The 17,798-nt window shown below is 49.9% G+C and overlaps 1 protein-coding gene across 1 annotated transcript in view; it reads left to right on the top strand.

Annotated features, from left to right (window-relative positions):
- Positions 1–17,798, top strand: part of ACAP3 (ArfGAP with coiled-coil, ankyrin repeat and PH domains 3) — a 48,896-nt gene that overhangs the window by 11,518 nt on the left and 19,580 nt on the right. The window contains exons 2-5 of the mRNA XM_088536145.1: positions 8,986–9,043; positions 11,387–11,506; positions 12,006–12,059; positions 16,830–16,888. Of these exons, the coding sequence (XP_088392271.1) occupies positions 8,986–9,043; positions 11,387–11,506; positions 12,006–12,059; positions 16,830–16,888 (291 nt within the window). The remainder of the gene's footprint in view (positions 1–8,985; positions 9,044–11,386; positions 11,507–12,005; positions 12,060–16,829; positions 16,889–17,798) is intronic.

The raw sequence follows: 17,798 nt of genomic DNA, 5'->3' as shown, positions 1-17,798 counted from the left end.
AAACACATCAGTTACCACCATCTAAAGGCTTGAGAAGTTTAAATTAAACCAAATAAAGCAGCATTGGTCCAGAGGTCTGCATTAAAATTTGCTTTTGTGCATCAGTCTAAGTCCTATTGGCTTCTGCGGTGGTAGTTAAATACGAGGCCAGATTTTGGTTGTGCTTGCACTTGTAGAAATTTGCTGAATTAACTGGACTTGGTATAAGAAGAGGGGATTTAGGCTAGTGGGGTCAGAAGTGAACGTCCTAGAAAATCAGAACATTCACAAGCCCAAATCTCATTCAGGCTTGAATTTGCTCTGTGGTTTCCTTGTGAATCAGAGAAGAAAAAGGGTGTGGGAAGAGGGGAGAAAGAGGACATTCAAACCCAGTCTAAAATCGCGCCCCCTCCCTTCCACATTGGTCATGTAAGAAAGACATTTGTTTCTTCTGGCAAAAAAGAGGAAACCTCTCCAGACCTTGTCCCCTCAGAACTGCTCCGTATTTGCATTTAGAAGGACATTGCACATGTATATGTGCACTGGAAAGGGAAAAAGAATAATTGTTATTGTAACACAAAGGGCGTGTTGTTTTATTTTTTGGCCCTCAGTTCACGCTGCATGAAAAACTTTAGATTTAATGGCATAAGGGGTTTTCTCTGGTTTCTGGGGTTAATTATTTTCATTATTTCAACTACACTTAACTGCAGGTAACTCACCTGGTAGCAAAACAGATCCGGCTGTTGCAGGCGTGTGGGGCTGGTTGGTTAGGGCTGAGGTGATGCAGCCTGTGCGTGTTCTCCAAAACATCAGTATTCAAAGCAAAGCAAAAGCCAGCGTGATCCCAGGGGCCTATTGACATTGCATTTCATGATAGCTTCATATCAGGAGTGGGATGCAGGTCTGGAAGGGAAGCTTTCATCCAGCATGTTGTTTTTAATGGCCTGCGTGGTTTAGGAGGTAGTCAAAGAGCTTTTAAATCGAACAAGCTATAATACATTAACCGAAGGTCTATTAGGAGTGGGGAAAGGCTGGAGGGCTGGGAAGCAGCCCAGTGGGGCAGATATAAAAGGAGGAAGCTAATCAAGTAATACAAAGGCACCTCGGAATGGCATAGCACCCATTGCACTGGGATCTGTGGCTTGGCTTATTTTACACTGCGCTCTGTGGGTAAACCTTCAATAGGATTATTTGGGACCACATTAATTAGGGGATTACGCAGTGAGAGCAGTAGATGCTCTCCCTGCCCGCCGAACGGGCCTGCTCCTTGCTGGGATTCGGGGCCGTGTCCCTGTGCTTGGAGCCTGGTCGCTGTAAACAGGGGCTCCTGTGCCAAGGGACCCACGCAGCGGGCAGGGTGGCAGGTGTGTTGTCCCCTCCCTTGTCAAAAAACAGGAACTGGCCCTGGCAAATTTTGGCAAGGGAGAATCAGTGGAACAGATCGCGTTTTATGTGGCTTCCGAGAGGGTTTCCTGGGCGAATGTCATCTCGGGGAGTCTCAGCTGTCCTCTCTGCCGGAGCAGAGGTGCTCCCTGGAGCCTGCTGTGCCTTGAGATCTAAGGACGCTGGGGCTGCCTCCCAAATCCACGGGGTTTGCACACTGGCTATTCCCAGGGAGCCTGGAGTGGTGCTGCAGACCCTGACTGGAGCTCTCTCCTATGGGAAATGCAAGTAAGACCAGATGGCCCTAATTGTCCCTCCTGGCTTTCAGACGGAACATCTGCGAACTGCCCTGTCACTCTGCCACTAATGTAGATGGTGGTGTTGGCGCCGGCAGCTCTTCGGGTTTCCCTGATTTGCCAGGAACCCGGCCCTTCACCCTGGATGGAGGCTTTGGGCAGCGGGGCCAAGGGCGCTTTAAGGATAGATTTTAAGGTAGATTTTCCAAATGACTCAGCACGTTGGGCAGAAAAGCTGCTTACAAGTCAATGGGAACCTATAGCAAAGCAAACTGTGTTTTGGGTCCTAGAAGGGAGTGTTCAGCGGATTTCAGTGTTTTAAGCAGACTGGGGTGACTGGGGGCTCCAGTGCTGGACGGTGCTGGGAATGTCAGCCCTGCCAGCAGTGCTGAGCTGGGACAGGGACTGCCAAATCTCTGCACAGAGCAGCCCAGGGAAGCTCCACTTTGGCCCGAGCTTGGGAAATCTCTCCGAGCGGAGAGAATTGCGGAAAGGCAGCCAAGGGGAACACAGCCCCAGTGTCAGGGCACACAACGGGCTTCCTGTGGCCGAGGCCACAAGGGACGATATTGTCTGCGGGCTCAAGCGTGCCTGTGTTCAACAGCAAGAGTGGCAAATGAGCTCCGAATTCACCGCCAAGGCAGGGGACAAGTCAATGAGAGTGAGATGATCCGCTGCCCATAGAGGCAGCCTGTGTGCTCATCCCTCTGGGCAATCTCTTGGGAATGCCTTTGTATCCCAGCCCGAGGTTTTAGTAGGCAGGCTCTGCATCCTCGGGAAGCTTGCTGGGTGTGCATGTGGATGTGCATGTGTGTGGGAGAGTGGATATTTAGGAGTAAAACAAAGTTTGTTCTTCAGCAGTAACCAGGGTAGACTAAAAATCTTGCACACATCTGCACTCGGGCTAATCCCGATTCCCGAGGCTTGTGCGGCGTAGTGGAATCCACCTCACATGTGCCAGGCGTGGGTTTGGATCCCAAGCAATATTTCTGTTGATTTCTAGTGCGTCAACGTCCAGCGTCTACCTGCTGTTCAACACAGTTACGCTCTGCACCAAAGTGCTCTTTGATGCTAATCCAGGCAAGCGGATGCAAACCGTGAGCACCTCCCTGACTCATACCCAGCTCAGCAAGAGGCACCCCAGGTCTTTCATCCCTCACCCCTGGGCCAGCCAAGGGTTCAGGTCTAGCTGCATGTGACTCGCTAGTCTGCCGCTTCCCGGGCATATCTCTAGATCTTGTTCATCATACGAGCTTTTCCAGTGCAGCTGGTTCCACAAAGATCTTCCTTGCTCTGATTCCAGTTCAGCAAAGTGATCCCACTCAGCAAGTTGGGTAACGCATGTGCTTAGCACTGGCCATGTGCTTCAAACCCCACTGATTTGGGGGGGAAATGAAACATGGATTTAAATCAAGTATCCGATTGAGGACTCGCTCTTAGATAACGTTGCTGTTGATTCACGTTGCAGCTTTCAGCCAAGGGGAAGGAGACTGCAGGTAGGTGGGTGGCCCATGCACCCACGTGTGCGCTGAGAGGTCCCACATAACGCTGGAGCCGAGGAGCTCCTGCAGGGTGGCTGGCAAAGGAGGTTTGCTAGGCAGCAAACCCGCGCTGCAGGAGTGAGTCATTAGAAACAGCTCCAACGTCTCTTCTCTTGCACGCCCTACATGGGAGCCATCCACACATGAAAGCAGAATCTCTGTTCCGTGAAGATCAGTAACTCATGGGATTTCAGGACTAGAAGCCAATTTATATCGTGAAAAGTCAGGAAGGAAACCCATGTTTTCTAGCAATAATTGGACTTCTCATTAACCTGATTACTCAAAAAGTCATTCTGAAAATGCCACTGGTGACTTGGCCAGATGAGCTTGTTTGGCATGAGCTGAGAGCTGGATCTCAGGCCTTTGTACACGTGTGTAAAGCAGCAGCCTTGTCCCTGTCAGCACCCAGGAACGTGAAGCCTGGCTCCGAGGCAGCACAGCGTCCCGCTGTGTGGCTTCCATGTCTGCTGCCCTCCAGAATTCATCTATGACTCACGAGTTCCAGCCCTGGCAAAGGACCTTGGTTCCTCTTGCTGCTTTGTGGCTGTTACTTGAGGCTGTTGGAGCAATAGGACAAGACACTGGAAGTTCACACTTTAGCAGGAGTGGTTGGACACACAATAATGATTTAATGAAGGGGAAGGGAATGGGAAATCCACGCAGTTTATATTATTAGTAATGTGCTGAAGTCTTTGCACTCAGTTATGATAAGATGAGGCTACACTAATAGCACACTTCAAGCTATCACATGTTCACCATGGGGATCAAGGAGCTCATTCCTCCTGCTGGAAAATGATGGTTGGACAGATGTGTTAGGGAATTTCTCCTTCGCTTTATAGTCAGGTCACTGCTGGATGGTGGAGCCCGAGTTCACCCTGTGCTGCAATGAGTCACCCCGGATTTGCAAGCAGCACTGCCCTTTCCTGGGTACATGTTGAACTGTAATGGGGTGTCTCAAATGTTTTGCACTTTGCAGGCATTCTGCTTTCACTGGAGCAGTGAGGACCTCAGTTTTGGGGATGAAACTAAACGTATCCGTGCGTTCTCCAGCTATGTGAATGCTGCATTAGAAGCCAGAGAGCAATAACTTCACTTGTGCCTGTTTCCAGCATAATTACTTGAAATCTAGGTCAGTGTTTGCGCTGTGTCAAGCGTTTATGCTCGGGAAGACTATTGACTTGTCATCACTGGGGGTGTGTTATTAAATCTCTGGCAAATGTTAGTTGTAATCTGCTCACATTGTCTTTGACCTGGAGATCTCTGAGCGTGGGGCAGTTGCCTCCAAGTGGAGTTTGTAGCACAGCTCTGTGCAAGCAGCTCCGTTCTGCAGGCGAGGAAGGCAAGCAGGGCTCAAGAGAACTCCTGTGGACAGGACCCAACGTTGCTGGATTTGCACAAACGTTTGCAATTCCTTCGTCACACGGATAAGGGGAAGAGTGACAAAAGAACAAGGTGACCAGCTGCATTTCCCAAATATCCGAAGGTCTCCGGGAAGCGCATGGACCCTCCTTAAAAGGTCGGTGTGGATGGGTGAGAGCTGGAGCATCAAAGAATCTGTTACCATCATCAGGGTGGAAGGACAAGTGACATTGAACACCCAAGAAGGACACTCACCTCCTAAGCAGCCACGAGGCCCCCCATGCTCTCCTGGAGCTTGCTGCTTCTCCAGCATCTCCTTGATGTCTCATTTTTCCTGATCCAAACCATTCATTCATTAAGAAACACTTCCAAGGATAAGAAGGTTGGCATTTGTGCTACTTTCAGTCCCTGCTGCTGAATGCAGGGAGAATTTTGCCTCTGCCACAAGGAAAGAGAAATGAAGCTCACACTTCATGAACCTGCAGCTCTGAAGCAGAATTTAGGCATTACTGAAGTTTTTGGTGTTTTGCCTGAGTCTTAATCTAAAATTTGTCTTGAATTTGCTGCTGAGGAAAGAGCAACTCTAGGGGCTGAGGAACTCGAGTTCCTCAGCCAAGTTGGGTCCCCCGTGTTCTCACCTAAGCGTAAGGTGTGAAGAACGTGCGCGTAGGAGGCCCAGAGGTTTCTAGCTACTCCTTTCGCACAGCTGGTCCCATGCTATTTCCACAAGAAAACACACACACACACACACACAAAAAAAAAAAAGCCATGCAAATCAGGTCCTTGCTTTGAACCGGAGGCCGTGGCAATTCCCAGATCTGGTTGTCATGGATATTGTCACTATGGAGCTGTTGCCATGGTGCTGCCTGCTCACGTTGGCTGAGAGATGCGAAGTTTTATTTATTTTAAGAAAGGAGGAGGAACAGTGGGTAGCAGAAGGCAGAGAGGTCTTCAGATAAATATTTAATGGGGTTAATAACTGCCTTGGTTTTGATCTTCTAGTAACCAGGGTTAGAATTTTACCTCTTCTCAGGTTAAACATCCAGAAACGGTGTCTTGCAGAGGATAAGGATATGAAGAAGGGACTTAAAATCCCATGTCCCCCCTCAAGCCCCTTCTTTTTGGAGGAACTCATGCATTTTATTTCAAATGCAAGAGAAAGGCTCTCTTGGAAGGGAGTTTGGCAGCCCTTAATGACCGTGTCTGGCCATTGATGGTTCTGGAAGCAGGAACTGAATGAGAAAGAGCTTGTGTCTGTGCCAAACATCCTTGTCTAGTGAGGAGAGAGCTAATCTCCCCGAGCTCTCCAAAGGCGAATATCGGTTTCACTCCCTTTCAAACAGGACTCAGTCAGATTTAATAAATAATAATAACTTTGCTTTTGCAGCTCCTGGCACTCTGAACGTTTTGTCACTGTTACTTAATTAATCCTCCAAACAACCCTGCGAGGGAGGGAGGATTAATTTCTCAGTGTTTTAATGGAGATAAAGGGGCACAGAGATTGTGGTAAGTGGCCTCCGATTGATGTTATGGCATTCAGGGATAGGAGCAGGGAATTCCTACTTCCCACCCTGAGCTGTGGAAAACTTGTGTTTCTTTCTGATCCAGAGCATGAAGCCAGGAGAGGCACTGAGCATGAACAGTGATGTGGCACATGGGGCTTGCAGAAGCCTTTGCAGGATTTGGGACTGTGTTAAACAGAGCTGTGAATCCTCTGGGTGCTTTAGGAATTTTATCTTTGAGCTGAATCTGCCCAGCATCCATAATTAGGTTCATTAGGCAGTCCTTTTTCTGGCCACAGGAAATGTGCTGCTGGGGAAGTTGTCACTGCAAGGCATGCAGGGACTAGCTATTTTCCCGGAATTTTCCATTCCGTTTTTCGCTTGCGCAATGAACTGCAGATTGGAGCCTCACGGAGCCTGCGTGCGTCCAGGCCAACATCTGGAAACATCTGCCCTGCAGGTGTGGCTCGTCCAGAGCCCAGGGGATGCAGCCTCTCCTGCCCGCGAGGAAGGGCAACACATGCAGGAGACCCCCTGCGAAAGAGCCACAGTGAGAACTGGCACCAATGGAGACGCAGGGAGGGAGATCCTGCAGAAACATTCCCACTCCTGCTGAGCCAAATGGATGTCTGCCCATGGAATATGCTGGGAGCTGGGATGAGCCCCCTGTGTCTTGCTGCTTCACCAATGCACCTACTTTGAGCGGATGCTTTTGAATGCAAGAGGCATTTTTGTGCTTTCTCAATCTCTTCTTCATGTAACCAGCTTTTTAAAGTAATTGTATTACTTACTAATACCCAGTTCGGTACTGGATTTCTGCCATGCTTACTTTCATTTAAAGCATGTGTAAGAGTTGCTCAGTCAACAACAAATACCAATAAACCACAGCTGCCATTTCCCCAGGAAGAAAAAGAAGTGCCAAAAATACAGACAGGCCTCTGAGAAATCTGCGTTGACCAGTTCCTGCCTAAACTGGCAAGTAATGCAGTATTACTTAATGCTGTTTAAATATGCTGTCTGCTCTCATCACCTGAGGATATTCCTTGGTTTCAGCGTTGATCTGCCCATGGGACTCTCATGTTCTGTTCGTTTTTTGGAGGTGGGCAGTTATTCCCTTGGTGTTTGCCCAGGGCTGTCTAACAAAAGGCTCTAGGACCAAGTCAGAAGAGGGGAAAGACAGATGAGTTCTTGTCACGCATGTGTCCTGTTGCCTGATAGCAGCATAGTTTACTATTTCTGTCCCTCTGGAATATAAAAGTGCATCTGGGCAGATTTTTGTCACATATAGGTCATGCTTCTGAGTGGCTTCCTTAGAGCACAAGTTAAAAACCATAAAGCAAAACCCTGCGGAGCCTGGGGAACTGCTGATTTCTCTGAGTAAGGAAGCTCAAGCACCTCCTCCTCGCTTGGAAGGGCTCTGCTTTGCACTGCACCACCGAGCTCGTGCACTGTTTTCTCTTCCCTCCTGATGGAAATAGCCGGAGGCCTGGAAAAGCATTAGGAGGAAGAGCCCAGCATTAGGAAGCGAGGAGGGCAGCCAGCCAGGAGATGACTGCACAGCTTTCAGCTTCCCACTGATTGGGACCTTGCGTTTTTGGGCATGGGTGCAGTGACTCTGTTCCTTCTTGTCAAGCTTGCCTGGTCCCTGAGCCAGATGCCTCCGACTGAGTAAATGAGGGCTCTAACTACTGAGTATTCCACGGCTCTGTTTGTAAGTCTATGGATATCTGGCTCTGTCAGATGGATTCTCCGTCCAAAACGTCTTCCTCCTCCACGCAATGTCCAAATACATCAACTCCTTTTTCAGAGTGTGATAAGATGAGGAGCAAATTACCGCTGCTGTCTCCACCTTGGAGCAGGAAGCAGACGTGCAGCCGGCCGCGCGGCGCTGGCCTCGCGCTGATGGCTTCACTTTAGACAACGGTTCCTGCTGCTTTCCTGGAAAGAAAAGCAACCCCAAAAATCCCGGCTTGGTTTTGCTCCAGCTCTTGGAAGGAAGACGAAACCAAGTGGAAAGATTGAATCTGGCAGTAAGAGGGCAATACATGGCTTGTGAACGCAGAGAACAAAAATAGCTGAAAGGGAAAAAAATTGCCTGAAAGAAGCTCTTCAATTATTCTGTTTCCTTCAAAAGCTTTGCCACGGGCGCAGGCAGGCTGCCGTTCCTGTGAGGAAGGCCTGTGTGGCAGCAGGACTTGGGCACGTTACCGCAGAGAAAGAAGCTGCTTCTTGTGGCTGCTTCCAGGTAGCTGATAGCAGCTCGCTTGTGGCCCTGGGCATCCTTAGGGAAATCCGCACTTCCATAATGAGACACCAGGATTTCGTTTTCACTATGGGAGGGTAGATTGTCCTGGGTTCCTAGAGGCCACTTCCAGGGATCTGCCTAAGGAAGTGATTGGAAGAAGTGTTAGGGAAAAGCGATTTGAATCCTGTGTCTTAGGTGGGAAAGGGTGCCCTGAGGTTTACCACGCTTGTAGGTGCCATAGGAAGCAGGCTCATGCTGCAGCCGTGAGCTGTGCCCAACAGAGCACTCTGGGGTATCCAGGGCTTCCCGTTAGATGCTGGCTTCCAGGAAAGTCATTCCATAGCACATGGCTCAGTCTGGGAATGCCTCTTGCTGATGGCTGATGTCATGGTAATGTTTCCCTCTAGGGGAAACCTGGTGACCTTTGCAGCTGGATCCCACCAGCCTCTCTCTGTTGTATCTGTCCAGCGATGTGGAAGGAAAATAGATTCAATAATCAGGAAACAGATTTATCCCAATGCTGCCAAAGCCCCATGTGAAAGAGACTTAGGATGTTCAGGACCTAGGCAAATCCCTCCTTCCATCCCCCACTGACACACATGCCTGAATCCCTGCAGTCTTCACTTTTCTGGGACTTTTGGGCTTCTATTAGTTATTTCTTTTTGCTGTTCTCATTGCAGGGCAACCATTGATGAAGTGGAAACAGATGTGGTGGAGATAGAAGTGAAGCTTGACAAGGTAAGATGGAGCAGCATCGCTTTGGAGAGAGACGTAGGACGAGGCTCCAGGGGCTCCTCTGAGCACCGACCCCATCTCCAGCTTGTGCACAGGGCCATGTCTCCCTCTGCTGACAGGCACCTGCCAGGGCTGCTTGGTGACAGGAATCAGGAGGAGAGGTCCAGCCTTGTGCTCCTGATGCTGAAGGGTGATGCTCCTCGTGCCCTGGTGACTCACACTCTGCTTGGGCTGCGGGGCGGGTGGTTTCAGTGCTGCCCATGGCCCTGCTCCACCCTTGAGGAGTTGTCTCCTCTTGGTCTTTCCCAGAGGACCCTTTTGGGTGAGGTTCTGGCAGTGCAACAAACTGGCAAGGACTCGCTATATTCCTCTGCCTTGTCAGTGCCTTCAAACACTTGGTTTGTGCATGATTTACCCTTTAACACCTGTTTAAAATGGAGGCAAAGGGCAGTTTTGAAGATTCACCCAGGGGCACCCAGATGTCTTGGTTTGGTTGTTGTTTCAAAGAGATTTCCTTCACTCTGGCCTGTCCTACATCTGCACAATCATCCTTCCTCCCTGTGGGAGGACAAGGGAATAGGAACTCTTCAGTGCAAGGAGGTATCAAAAATGTGACTTAATATTTGTTATTGAAATTTCTGAACATCTTGTGGTTTGGAAGGTTTGGAGTTTGATTGCTTTCTGCAGCTAAAGGCAGAAATATTCAGAAATTAATTCAGAATTTCTGAATATTTCATAATATTCAGAAATGGCTGCTCCCTTCTCGCAGCTAGAATAACCTCAGGTTTTCTTCCAGCTGTCAAAGACCCACTTCCTACCAAGGCTCTCCCAGCTCTCTTAATGTCTCAGGAGCTTTTCCAGAGCTAGGGAACATAATTTCTGGGTGTGCTCGTGCTGAATGGCCTCCAGCAGCTACTTGTAACCCAGCCTTGGCCTCAAGTGTGTGCACAGAGCTAGAAACTGCCACGTTGCAGAACAGGCTGCATTTCCTTTCCAGCCTTCCGTGTCTGTCTGGGCTCCAGATGTGACAGGAGCTGCATCTCTCTGCTTCCCTCCTCCAGGGCTATTCTAGGGGATAGTTCAAGCCTGCTAGCTCAGTATATATATGTTTATACATTCAGATAGCCTTATATAAATCCCTACAGATTTGCAGGCAAAGGCAGGCAAGCTTGTTCTGCAGTGCAAGCCTAAAGAATGTGCTTCAGCACAGAGCCCAAAGGCTTTTGGTTACATAAACCCAAGCCCAAACTAGTACACCACGCTTTCCGTGGGCGTTCTGACATTCAGCTAGCAGCACCACACGGTTCGGAATATGGGCAGAATTCCTGTTATCCCGTCTTTCTTTATCCCTTCTCTATAGATAGTTAGTGAAGAGACATCCGCATCCAGGCGAGGATGATTGACAGAGGTAGATTTCTGAAGCTGCTTTGCATTAGTGAGATTAATATCTCTAAGAAGCTCCTGGTTTTTGAAAATGGAAGGTTTCAGTTCCGAGTAATGTTGCTTGTCAGCCTCTATTTTTTTTCAGTTAGTTAAAAAGCTTGGAACAGAGATGACTGTCAAAAAATGTCTATTTAAGATACTGTTCAGTGGCCAGGCCTTACTGTTGCAGATCTCTTGGCCTGTGCTTTGTGCTCTTATCTTAAGTTGTTTAACTTAGCCCCTTTACAAGGAGTTTTGGCTAAAGGGAGATAGGCAAATGGCCAGGAATTCTGACTAGCATGCAAGTTAAAGATCCAGTTTTTATAGCCAGTTCCAGGCTTGCTGAGGCTAGAAAGTCTGGGATTTTTCCCTGAAGTTGTTAAATTATCCAAAGCTCCTAAAGGCTCTGCAGTTTGATGCCCAGGCTGCAGAAAGCTGTTTGCAGCATGAGGAAGCTGTCCTCATTCTGCTGCAAGTTCCAAGTAACTCCATTAAAGTCATAGTTTCCTTAAAGTTGCTGACACATTCCTCAGAGCCAAACTCCTTCCAGAGCCTGAGGAGAGATGATACCAAGTCCCAGGCAGCCCAGACACGTATCTTGCACCAGCCTAGCTTCTTGGTGTGCAGAATTGTGGCAAATGATTCGTGGCTAGTGATGGTCTTGGTGGTTTGATCAGCATGAACACGGGAACTGCCTGGAACGGTTTCCTTAGGTGACAAATGACACGCTCAGATCATGACTTACCCTCAAAGTGAGGCTTTTGTCTGGGTTTCTGTAAGGGCAGTTAATGTAGCCAGGCCAGGGATGCGCCTGGCATCCTGCTCCAGGGGTGCCTGGTGTTGGTGCAGAGGAAATGCAACGTGACTGCAAGTCAGCTTGCTGTGTGCAGCTTGCTCCCTGCTCACGCCTCTCTCCTCGTGCAGCTGGTGAAGCTCTGCAGCGGGATGATTGAAGCGGGCAAAGCCTACATCACCACCAACAAGCACTTCGTCAGCGGCGTCCGCGATCTGTCACAGCAGTGCAAGAAGGATGAGATGATTTCCGTAAGTCATCCCGGGAGGGAGGGAGGGAGGAACACGCTGAGGGATATGGGATAACCAGCCTGATGCTGTGCCTCGCTTTATGGCCTAGTGCTTTGCGCTATTTAAGGGGCCATTTAATGGGAGAATTTTATTTGAGGAGAAAATCCTGCATGTGATAACGCAGTGCTGAAAACGCAGAGTGAGATTCCTCATTTGCAGGGAGAGCTGGGCTTTTCGGGAGGCGCAGCGCTGGCAAGGTTGTGGGAATCTAGGTCAGTGAGCAGCAGTTCCTTAGGAAACACGGGGAAGCAATCTGCAGGGGGAACGACTGGGCACGAGGGGTTCAGCACTAGACTGCAAAGGACAGGGAGCCTATGGCTTCAGTGGCACACACACATTGAATGCCTGCGTGCTAAATGACAGGGTGGCTCTTCAGTGCTTTAATGAGAGTGCCCTGGAGCCCTGGGGATCCAGGACAGCTGCTCCTGTTCACTGCCAGCTCCCTCTCCTTCTCTTGCAGGAGTGCCTCGACAAATTCGGGGACAGTCTGCAGGAGATGATCAACTACCACATGGTGAGATCCTGCTTCCTCTCCCTGCGCTGACGGTCACCTCTCCCTCCAAGCACTGGTTACTGGTCTCTTGACCACCTTCTTGTCCCTGCTTGAGCAGGGGGTTGGACTAGATGATCTCTAGAGGTCCCTTCCAAGCTCAGCCATTCTGGGATTCTTAATGCTGTAAAAAGATGGGCTCTGTGAAGGGGCTCACCTAGAGATTCCCGTCCCTGTGTGCTGGGTAGCCAAGAAAGCCACAAAGGGCTGGGAAACTCTGTTGCCTTGTGCAAAGGTTTTTATTTCTTTAACCTATTGAATGGGATGAATTTTGAGTCTGTTAGAGCCCATTGGTACTCACATGGTCAGAGATACTGCATCATGAACACCCGCAAATGGGATTTCCCTTGCAGAGGGGGTGCCATTTGGACTGCACGAGTGTCTTTTTTTCCATCCCAAAACATAAAGCTCATAGAAGAGGAAGGTGCTCCGTGTTGCTGGATCCATGTTTTTTAGGTCGGAAATTCCGAAGAAGATACAAATACTTTAAAGTGAAGGAAGCTGCAAAGTGTTGGTGCTGGAGTGACCCACTTTTCTAGCACGATGCCCTTGTCACAGTGTATTAGGCATGAAGGTTACTTGCAAATTAACCATGTGCAGTTGGAGAAGAAGCTGCATCAAGTCCATTTAATTACTTCATGAAGCAAGTAGGAAGAGCTCCCTCCTAGTGGAAAATGTCAGGGAAAAGAGGTACTACGTATCCATCTCTCCTAGGAATGTCAGTATCTGGAAACAACCTGCTGTGCAGGGTTGGTGGCAGAGAGGGGAGACTGGACGATCAATGGGATCATCCAGGAAAAGGGGTTTATGTCAAAGCAGAGAAAGCCGAGTCCTAATTCTCTGAAGCAGCTAAACCTCCCTTTGAAAATATAATTTCTGCTAAGGAGGGTGGTGCGGAGCCCTCAGAAGTTAGAAGTTACCCCTCCATTTCCAGGATCACACCTGCACTGCTGGGACTGGGCTATGTGCAGCTCCAGGGAGCTGTCCCAGCTCCCTGCAGCTCCCTCTGCATCCCCCTTCTCTGCTAAAAATGGCACTTCTGGTGTTATTCTTGTCTTAGCTGGCTAACAGGCAGAAGATCCTGATTCCCAGAGCTGCCAAATCCTCCGCAGATTTGGCAAAGCCCTTCCCATGCAACCCACCTTGTTCAGCAGGGTGAGCTCCTCACCATAGGCTGTCAGAGACAGTATTTCGCTACCACCAGCTTTATTCCCATGGGGAAGATGCTGCAAACCCTCCCTTTTTGGGGTTTTGGAGAGCACCCTCTTCCTAACTGCACAGCAGTGTGAGTGCCTGTCCAGGAAACGGCTCCGCAGCGACTGCAGTATCCCTGACAGCTGCACAAGTAGCCGAGTTATTTTTGGGGGCCTGCTGCCTTCTTCCTTTGGGGGGTGTATTTGTGCATGTAGCTTGGCTTGTCCGTGTCTGAGCATCTCAGCTATGAAGCAGTTGTCAGTGCTCACTCCAGGCATGCAGCCAGGGCCGTATGTGCAGCTGGAACAAGTTAAAAAGAAAGGAAAATGGACCAAAAACGAGTTGGAAAAACTTGTTCTTTAATTTTGCTGCTAGAGCACTGGGCTAGAAGACATTCCTACGTCTATTTCAGCCCTACAAAATCCAAATATAACACACTGTCCTGCACGCAGAGGGTGAACACACCAAGCTCCAGAGCATTTTCACTTTTCTTTGGATACACAGGGACAAAAAAATAAAAGAAAACAGCATTGGAGAGGGAGATGACAAAAGAGAACGTTGAATTCGGAAGAGCTGGGCTCAGCGTCCTCTGCCTTTCTGTGAGACAACAACCCTATTCCAAGGAAAGGTCTCAGGAGAGGGTTTCAACCACAGCCAACAGACTGCTTAGCAAACAGAGCTGTGCTCAGAGGTGTGTCCTGGAAATCTTTGCTCATGCTAATATCCCAGGGCACATCCCTCCCAGAAATGTTGCGGTCTGGCCCGTTATCGGTTCTGTTCTGTTTCATCACTCTTCTCCCTAGCAAAACCCTGTGTCCCACCACAAAAGAGCCACCGTTTTGCAGCATCTCCCTTGCCAATGGGCAGAGCAGCGTGTGCAGCACGGGAAGGATGCTGTGTCACGTCACCTCGTGTCACGTCGCCTCGTCACACCCCCCTGCTCCACTTGGGATGGTGCAAACTCCAGGAGACGTTTGAGTAGTGGGTGGCAGATGGGGATGCCAGAGCCCTGCAGCAACCACGGCCTGAAATTTCCTTTCAGCTGAGTGACGTGAGCTGCAATTTTGCTCAAGGGCCTGAAGTCTCCACACGATGACTTCTCCTCTCCACATACCACATTGGAGCGAATTAATTTTGACTGTGGCTTGCCAAGGTGTTCTGGAAGTGCTGCTTGTTCAGCTAGAAACAGATGCTGTGCTATTAGACAGTGCTGTCACCCTATAGGTTTAATGTAAGGAGCAGTTTGGGTTTGTTTTCCAGGGCACAGTCTCTCAGGTGAGCTGTTCTGTCAACTTGCCATGAATGTAACACTACATGGGTGGCGTTTCTCTGATGTGCCATTACTCAAGCAGTTTAGGACCAAATCATATAGCCAGCCAGGAATAACAGGCATTTAAGCATCCCCTGGCAGACGTGAGATGCTCAAATTCTGCCCGGCCATCTGGCCAGTGAAGTTGCTACATTCAGCTGGTGGAAGCTGCACTGGGAGGGAAGTAAACTGCAGGAATATGAAATCCATGAAAAATGGAGCGTACCCTCCGGAAGAGGCGCAGCGATGTTTCCATCCTCTTTCCAAGGCTCTGTCAGCCATACCCTGACTCAGCTAGGAAAGAGATGGAAACAGGAAAGCTCTTTGCAGCTCTGCAGCAGGAGAGGAGAAGAGAAAGAAGTGGCAAAAAGAAAGAGGGCTACATTAGTCCTCATGTGAGGCAGCTGGAAGCGAAGCTCCACACCCTCCCTCTGATCATCTGGGCCTCAGCAGAACAGCTGATTCTCTCAGGTGATCCTAATCTCATCTTGGGATGTTGGTGTCAGGGCCTGAGAGCTCAAATAGGCCCTGAGCAGCCTTGAACAGGGGCTGCAGAGCCCTGTCCAGCCTGGGCTGGCTGACTGGTTGGTCTGTCTCCTGTTCCCTGATTGTTGCTGCTGGGAATGTTCCGGTCTGATGGGTATTTCTAGTCAAACGTGTCCCCATGTGCAGCTGTGATGTCCCCCTTTGGAATTATGTGTAAGTGATGAGGGGAACAGTCCATGGGTGGGCATCTCATCTTGCTTTAGCTCCTGCTTTGCCTTGCAGCCTGGTAGGAACCCCCTTCTCCTGCAGGGAATACAGAGGGAATGTTGTAGCATTAGCTTCTCTGTGCGTGTGTCCTGTGCCAGGAGCAGAATTCTGCTCCGCTGACCTCTCTGATTTTGCAAGGAGGAGAAATCCCTCAGTTCCCTGACAAATCTGGCTTTGAGTTGTATCCAATGGCCTCGGGAGCTTATGCCGAGGAAGTCAAATGTGGGATGCAGCCGTGGCTGGGTGGGAGCGGTGTTCCCCCCTCCTCAAGTGCGGATGTGACTCACAGGCTGGATCATCTTGCCCTGGTGGAGGCTAAGAGAGAGGGTGGGGTGATATTTGGGCTGGAAAACGTTAACCCAAATGACTTGTTCCAAGCACGTCTGGGAAAGGAGAGTAAGCCAGGGAACAACTTAGTATTTAAAGCTCTAGTTCTTAATACTCCACTTAGTTTGCTTTGAGATGGAAACTAATGGTGGAAACCCCGTCTGTATTGGTCAAAGTTGTGTTTCCAGGACCTGTTTGGGTTAAGGACCTCTTAAGGTTAAGCTGGAGTGAAGGAAGCAGAGCTGCTCGTGCCAGAGCGCTGTGGTGGTGTCAGACCTCAGCACCACGATGCCTCAGGACATCGCTGCGTTCTGGGCCAACGTCCGGCCTGGGGTCTGTGCCCGTTCCTTGCGGGTCTGTGGCCTGGAGCCTCTTTCCATCTGGCCCCAATTAACTGAAGGGCTTTGGCATCCCAAGGCATGTCCGAAAGGGGAGTTGTTGGTAATGGTGCTCAGCAGAGAGGGGTGGGAGGGAAACGAGCTGCTGTTGGGGTGTCTGCAGAGCGGGGATGTCTCCCAAAGGAAGAGGGGAGAGCCAGAGATGATATGGAGAGTTTACAGGAGGGGATCTGGGACATTTTTTTTGTGGGGATGGGTGGGAAAATGAAGCTGAAATGGTTGTTAGGAGCTCTATACCGTACACTTGGTAAAAAGACCAAAACAAAACACAAACAGTGTTTTGACACCTCTCTCCCACGTGTGTTTCTGCATTAAGGGCTGTTTCCACCTGCCCAGTATAATAGGCAGAGCTTTACAGAAATATTTTGGGAGATTGGGGCTGGCTCCGATGTACCCTAAGAGATGGTTCCCATCTGCAGTGTTGCAGGGATGGTGCCCTCCTCTGGCAAAATGAGAAAGTGGAGCCTTGGGAGAGATGGGATTGGAAACAGCTGCTGCTCCAAGTGTTCCCTTAATGGAAGCAGGTCGGCAGCAGGGGCCCTTTGGGGTGCTCGGTAGCCCAGGCCAGGGGAGCCCTGCGCCAGGAGGGAGCACTGCTTGGGTGCAGAAGTTCAGTTCCTTGCAGGAACATCGAGCATGGGGCACTGACAAGCCCTGGAGTGATGCTGAGTCCCTGCCCTTAAGATCCTAGAGAGCAATCGTGGATTTTCTGACTCCCAAATGTTTGTGTATTTGATGTTTTCTGTCTTTCAGATCCTGTTTGACCAGGCTCAGAGGTCGGTCCGACAGCAACTGCACAATTTTGTGAAAGAGTGAGTGCTTGTCTTTTCAGCCTAGTTTTCATCCTCTTGAACCTCCCTTGCCCCTGTCCACACTGGAGAAAGACCTTCAGCCTCCATGTAACCCAGGCAAGACTCTGCCTGGGACAAAAGAGACACCAAAGGGCAGGGGCAGGGTCTGCTTTGTGCAATGGCTGCTGCTGTCATCTTGCTACTCAGCATTTGATGGCCCTGTTGTCCATCAGGTGTCTTGATTCTGTTTCTGGCTTGTACTTAAATCTGGCCACAACGCAAAATTTCAGGTTTAAGAAGATTCTTCTGCTGAATTTAGAAATCAAACAGATCCTGGAGCAGGGTTAGTAAAGCCTCTTGAGCTGAGCCAGGTTTGGATAGTGCTGATGCCTTATGTTAGATGCAGAATTTGCTTGGGATTTAAACCAGCACCTGCTTGCAGAGGGGAGGAGCTTTCCTGCCAACTGACTTCAGGGTCTAGCAAAATCATTGCAAGGATGTTAACTTGGGATGCCAAAGGATGTCAACAGGGCAGGCCTGAGGTGGAGCAGGGCCAAGCTCAGGAAGCCCCTCGCACGGGGACAGTCTGCACCTCTGCTCAGACGCAGCTCAGTTGGATCCGTCCCTTCAGCAGAGACGGGAGAGCCGCTTCCCGGCCGCCTCCGGAGGCGGCTCCAGTCACTCCGTGTCCTCGGAGCGCGTCCTTTCCCTGGGGCAGGTGCCCAGTGCAGCGGGAGAGCCCAAACCAAGGGAATGTGGGTCAGAGAGGCCCTGGCTCAGCGAGCTGTTGCCATGGGAACTGTGAATCCTCCCAGCTGGGTGGTTTGGCGGGAGGGAGTCCCGAGCTGACCCCCTACCCCGTTCCTCATCCCCCTTCCTGCCTGTTCTGCACCCACTTGCTCTCTAATCATTTTTCTGATGAGCTCAGATT

Source organism: Tinamus guttatus, unplaced genomic scaffold (genome assembly GCF_059628265.1).
Source record: "Tinamus guttatus ecotype Peru unplaced genomic scaffold, ASM5962826v1 Tinamus_guttatus_pri_ptg000652l, whole genome shotgun sequence".
NCBI lineage: Eukaryota > Metazoa > Chordata > Aves > Tinamiformes > Tinamidae > Tinamus > Tinamus guttatus.
Note: the sequence above shows the minus strand (reverse complement) of the source record. Positions and strands in the feature narration are given on the sequence as shown.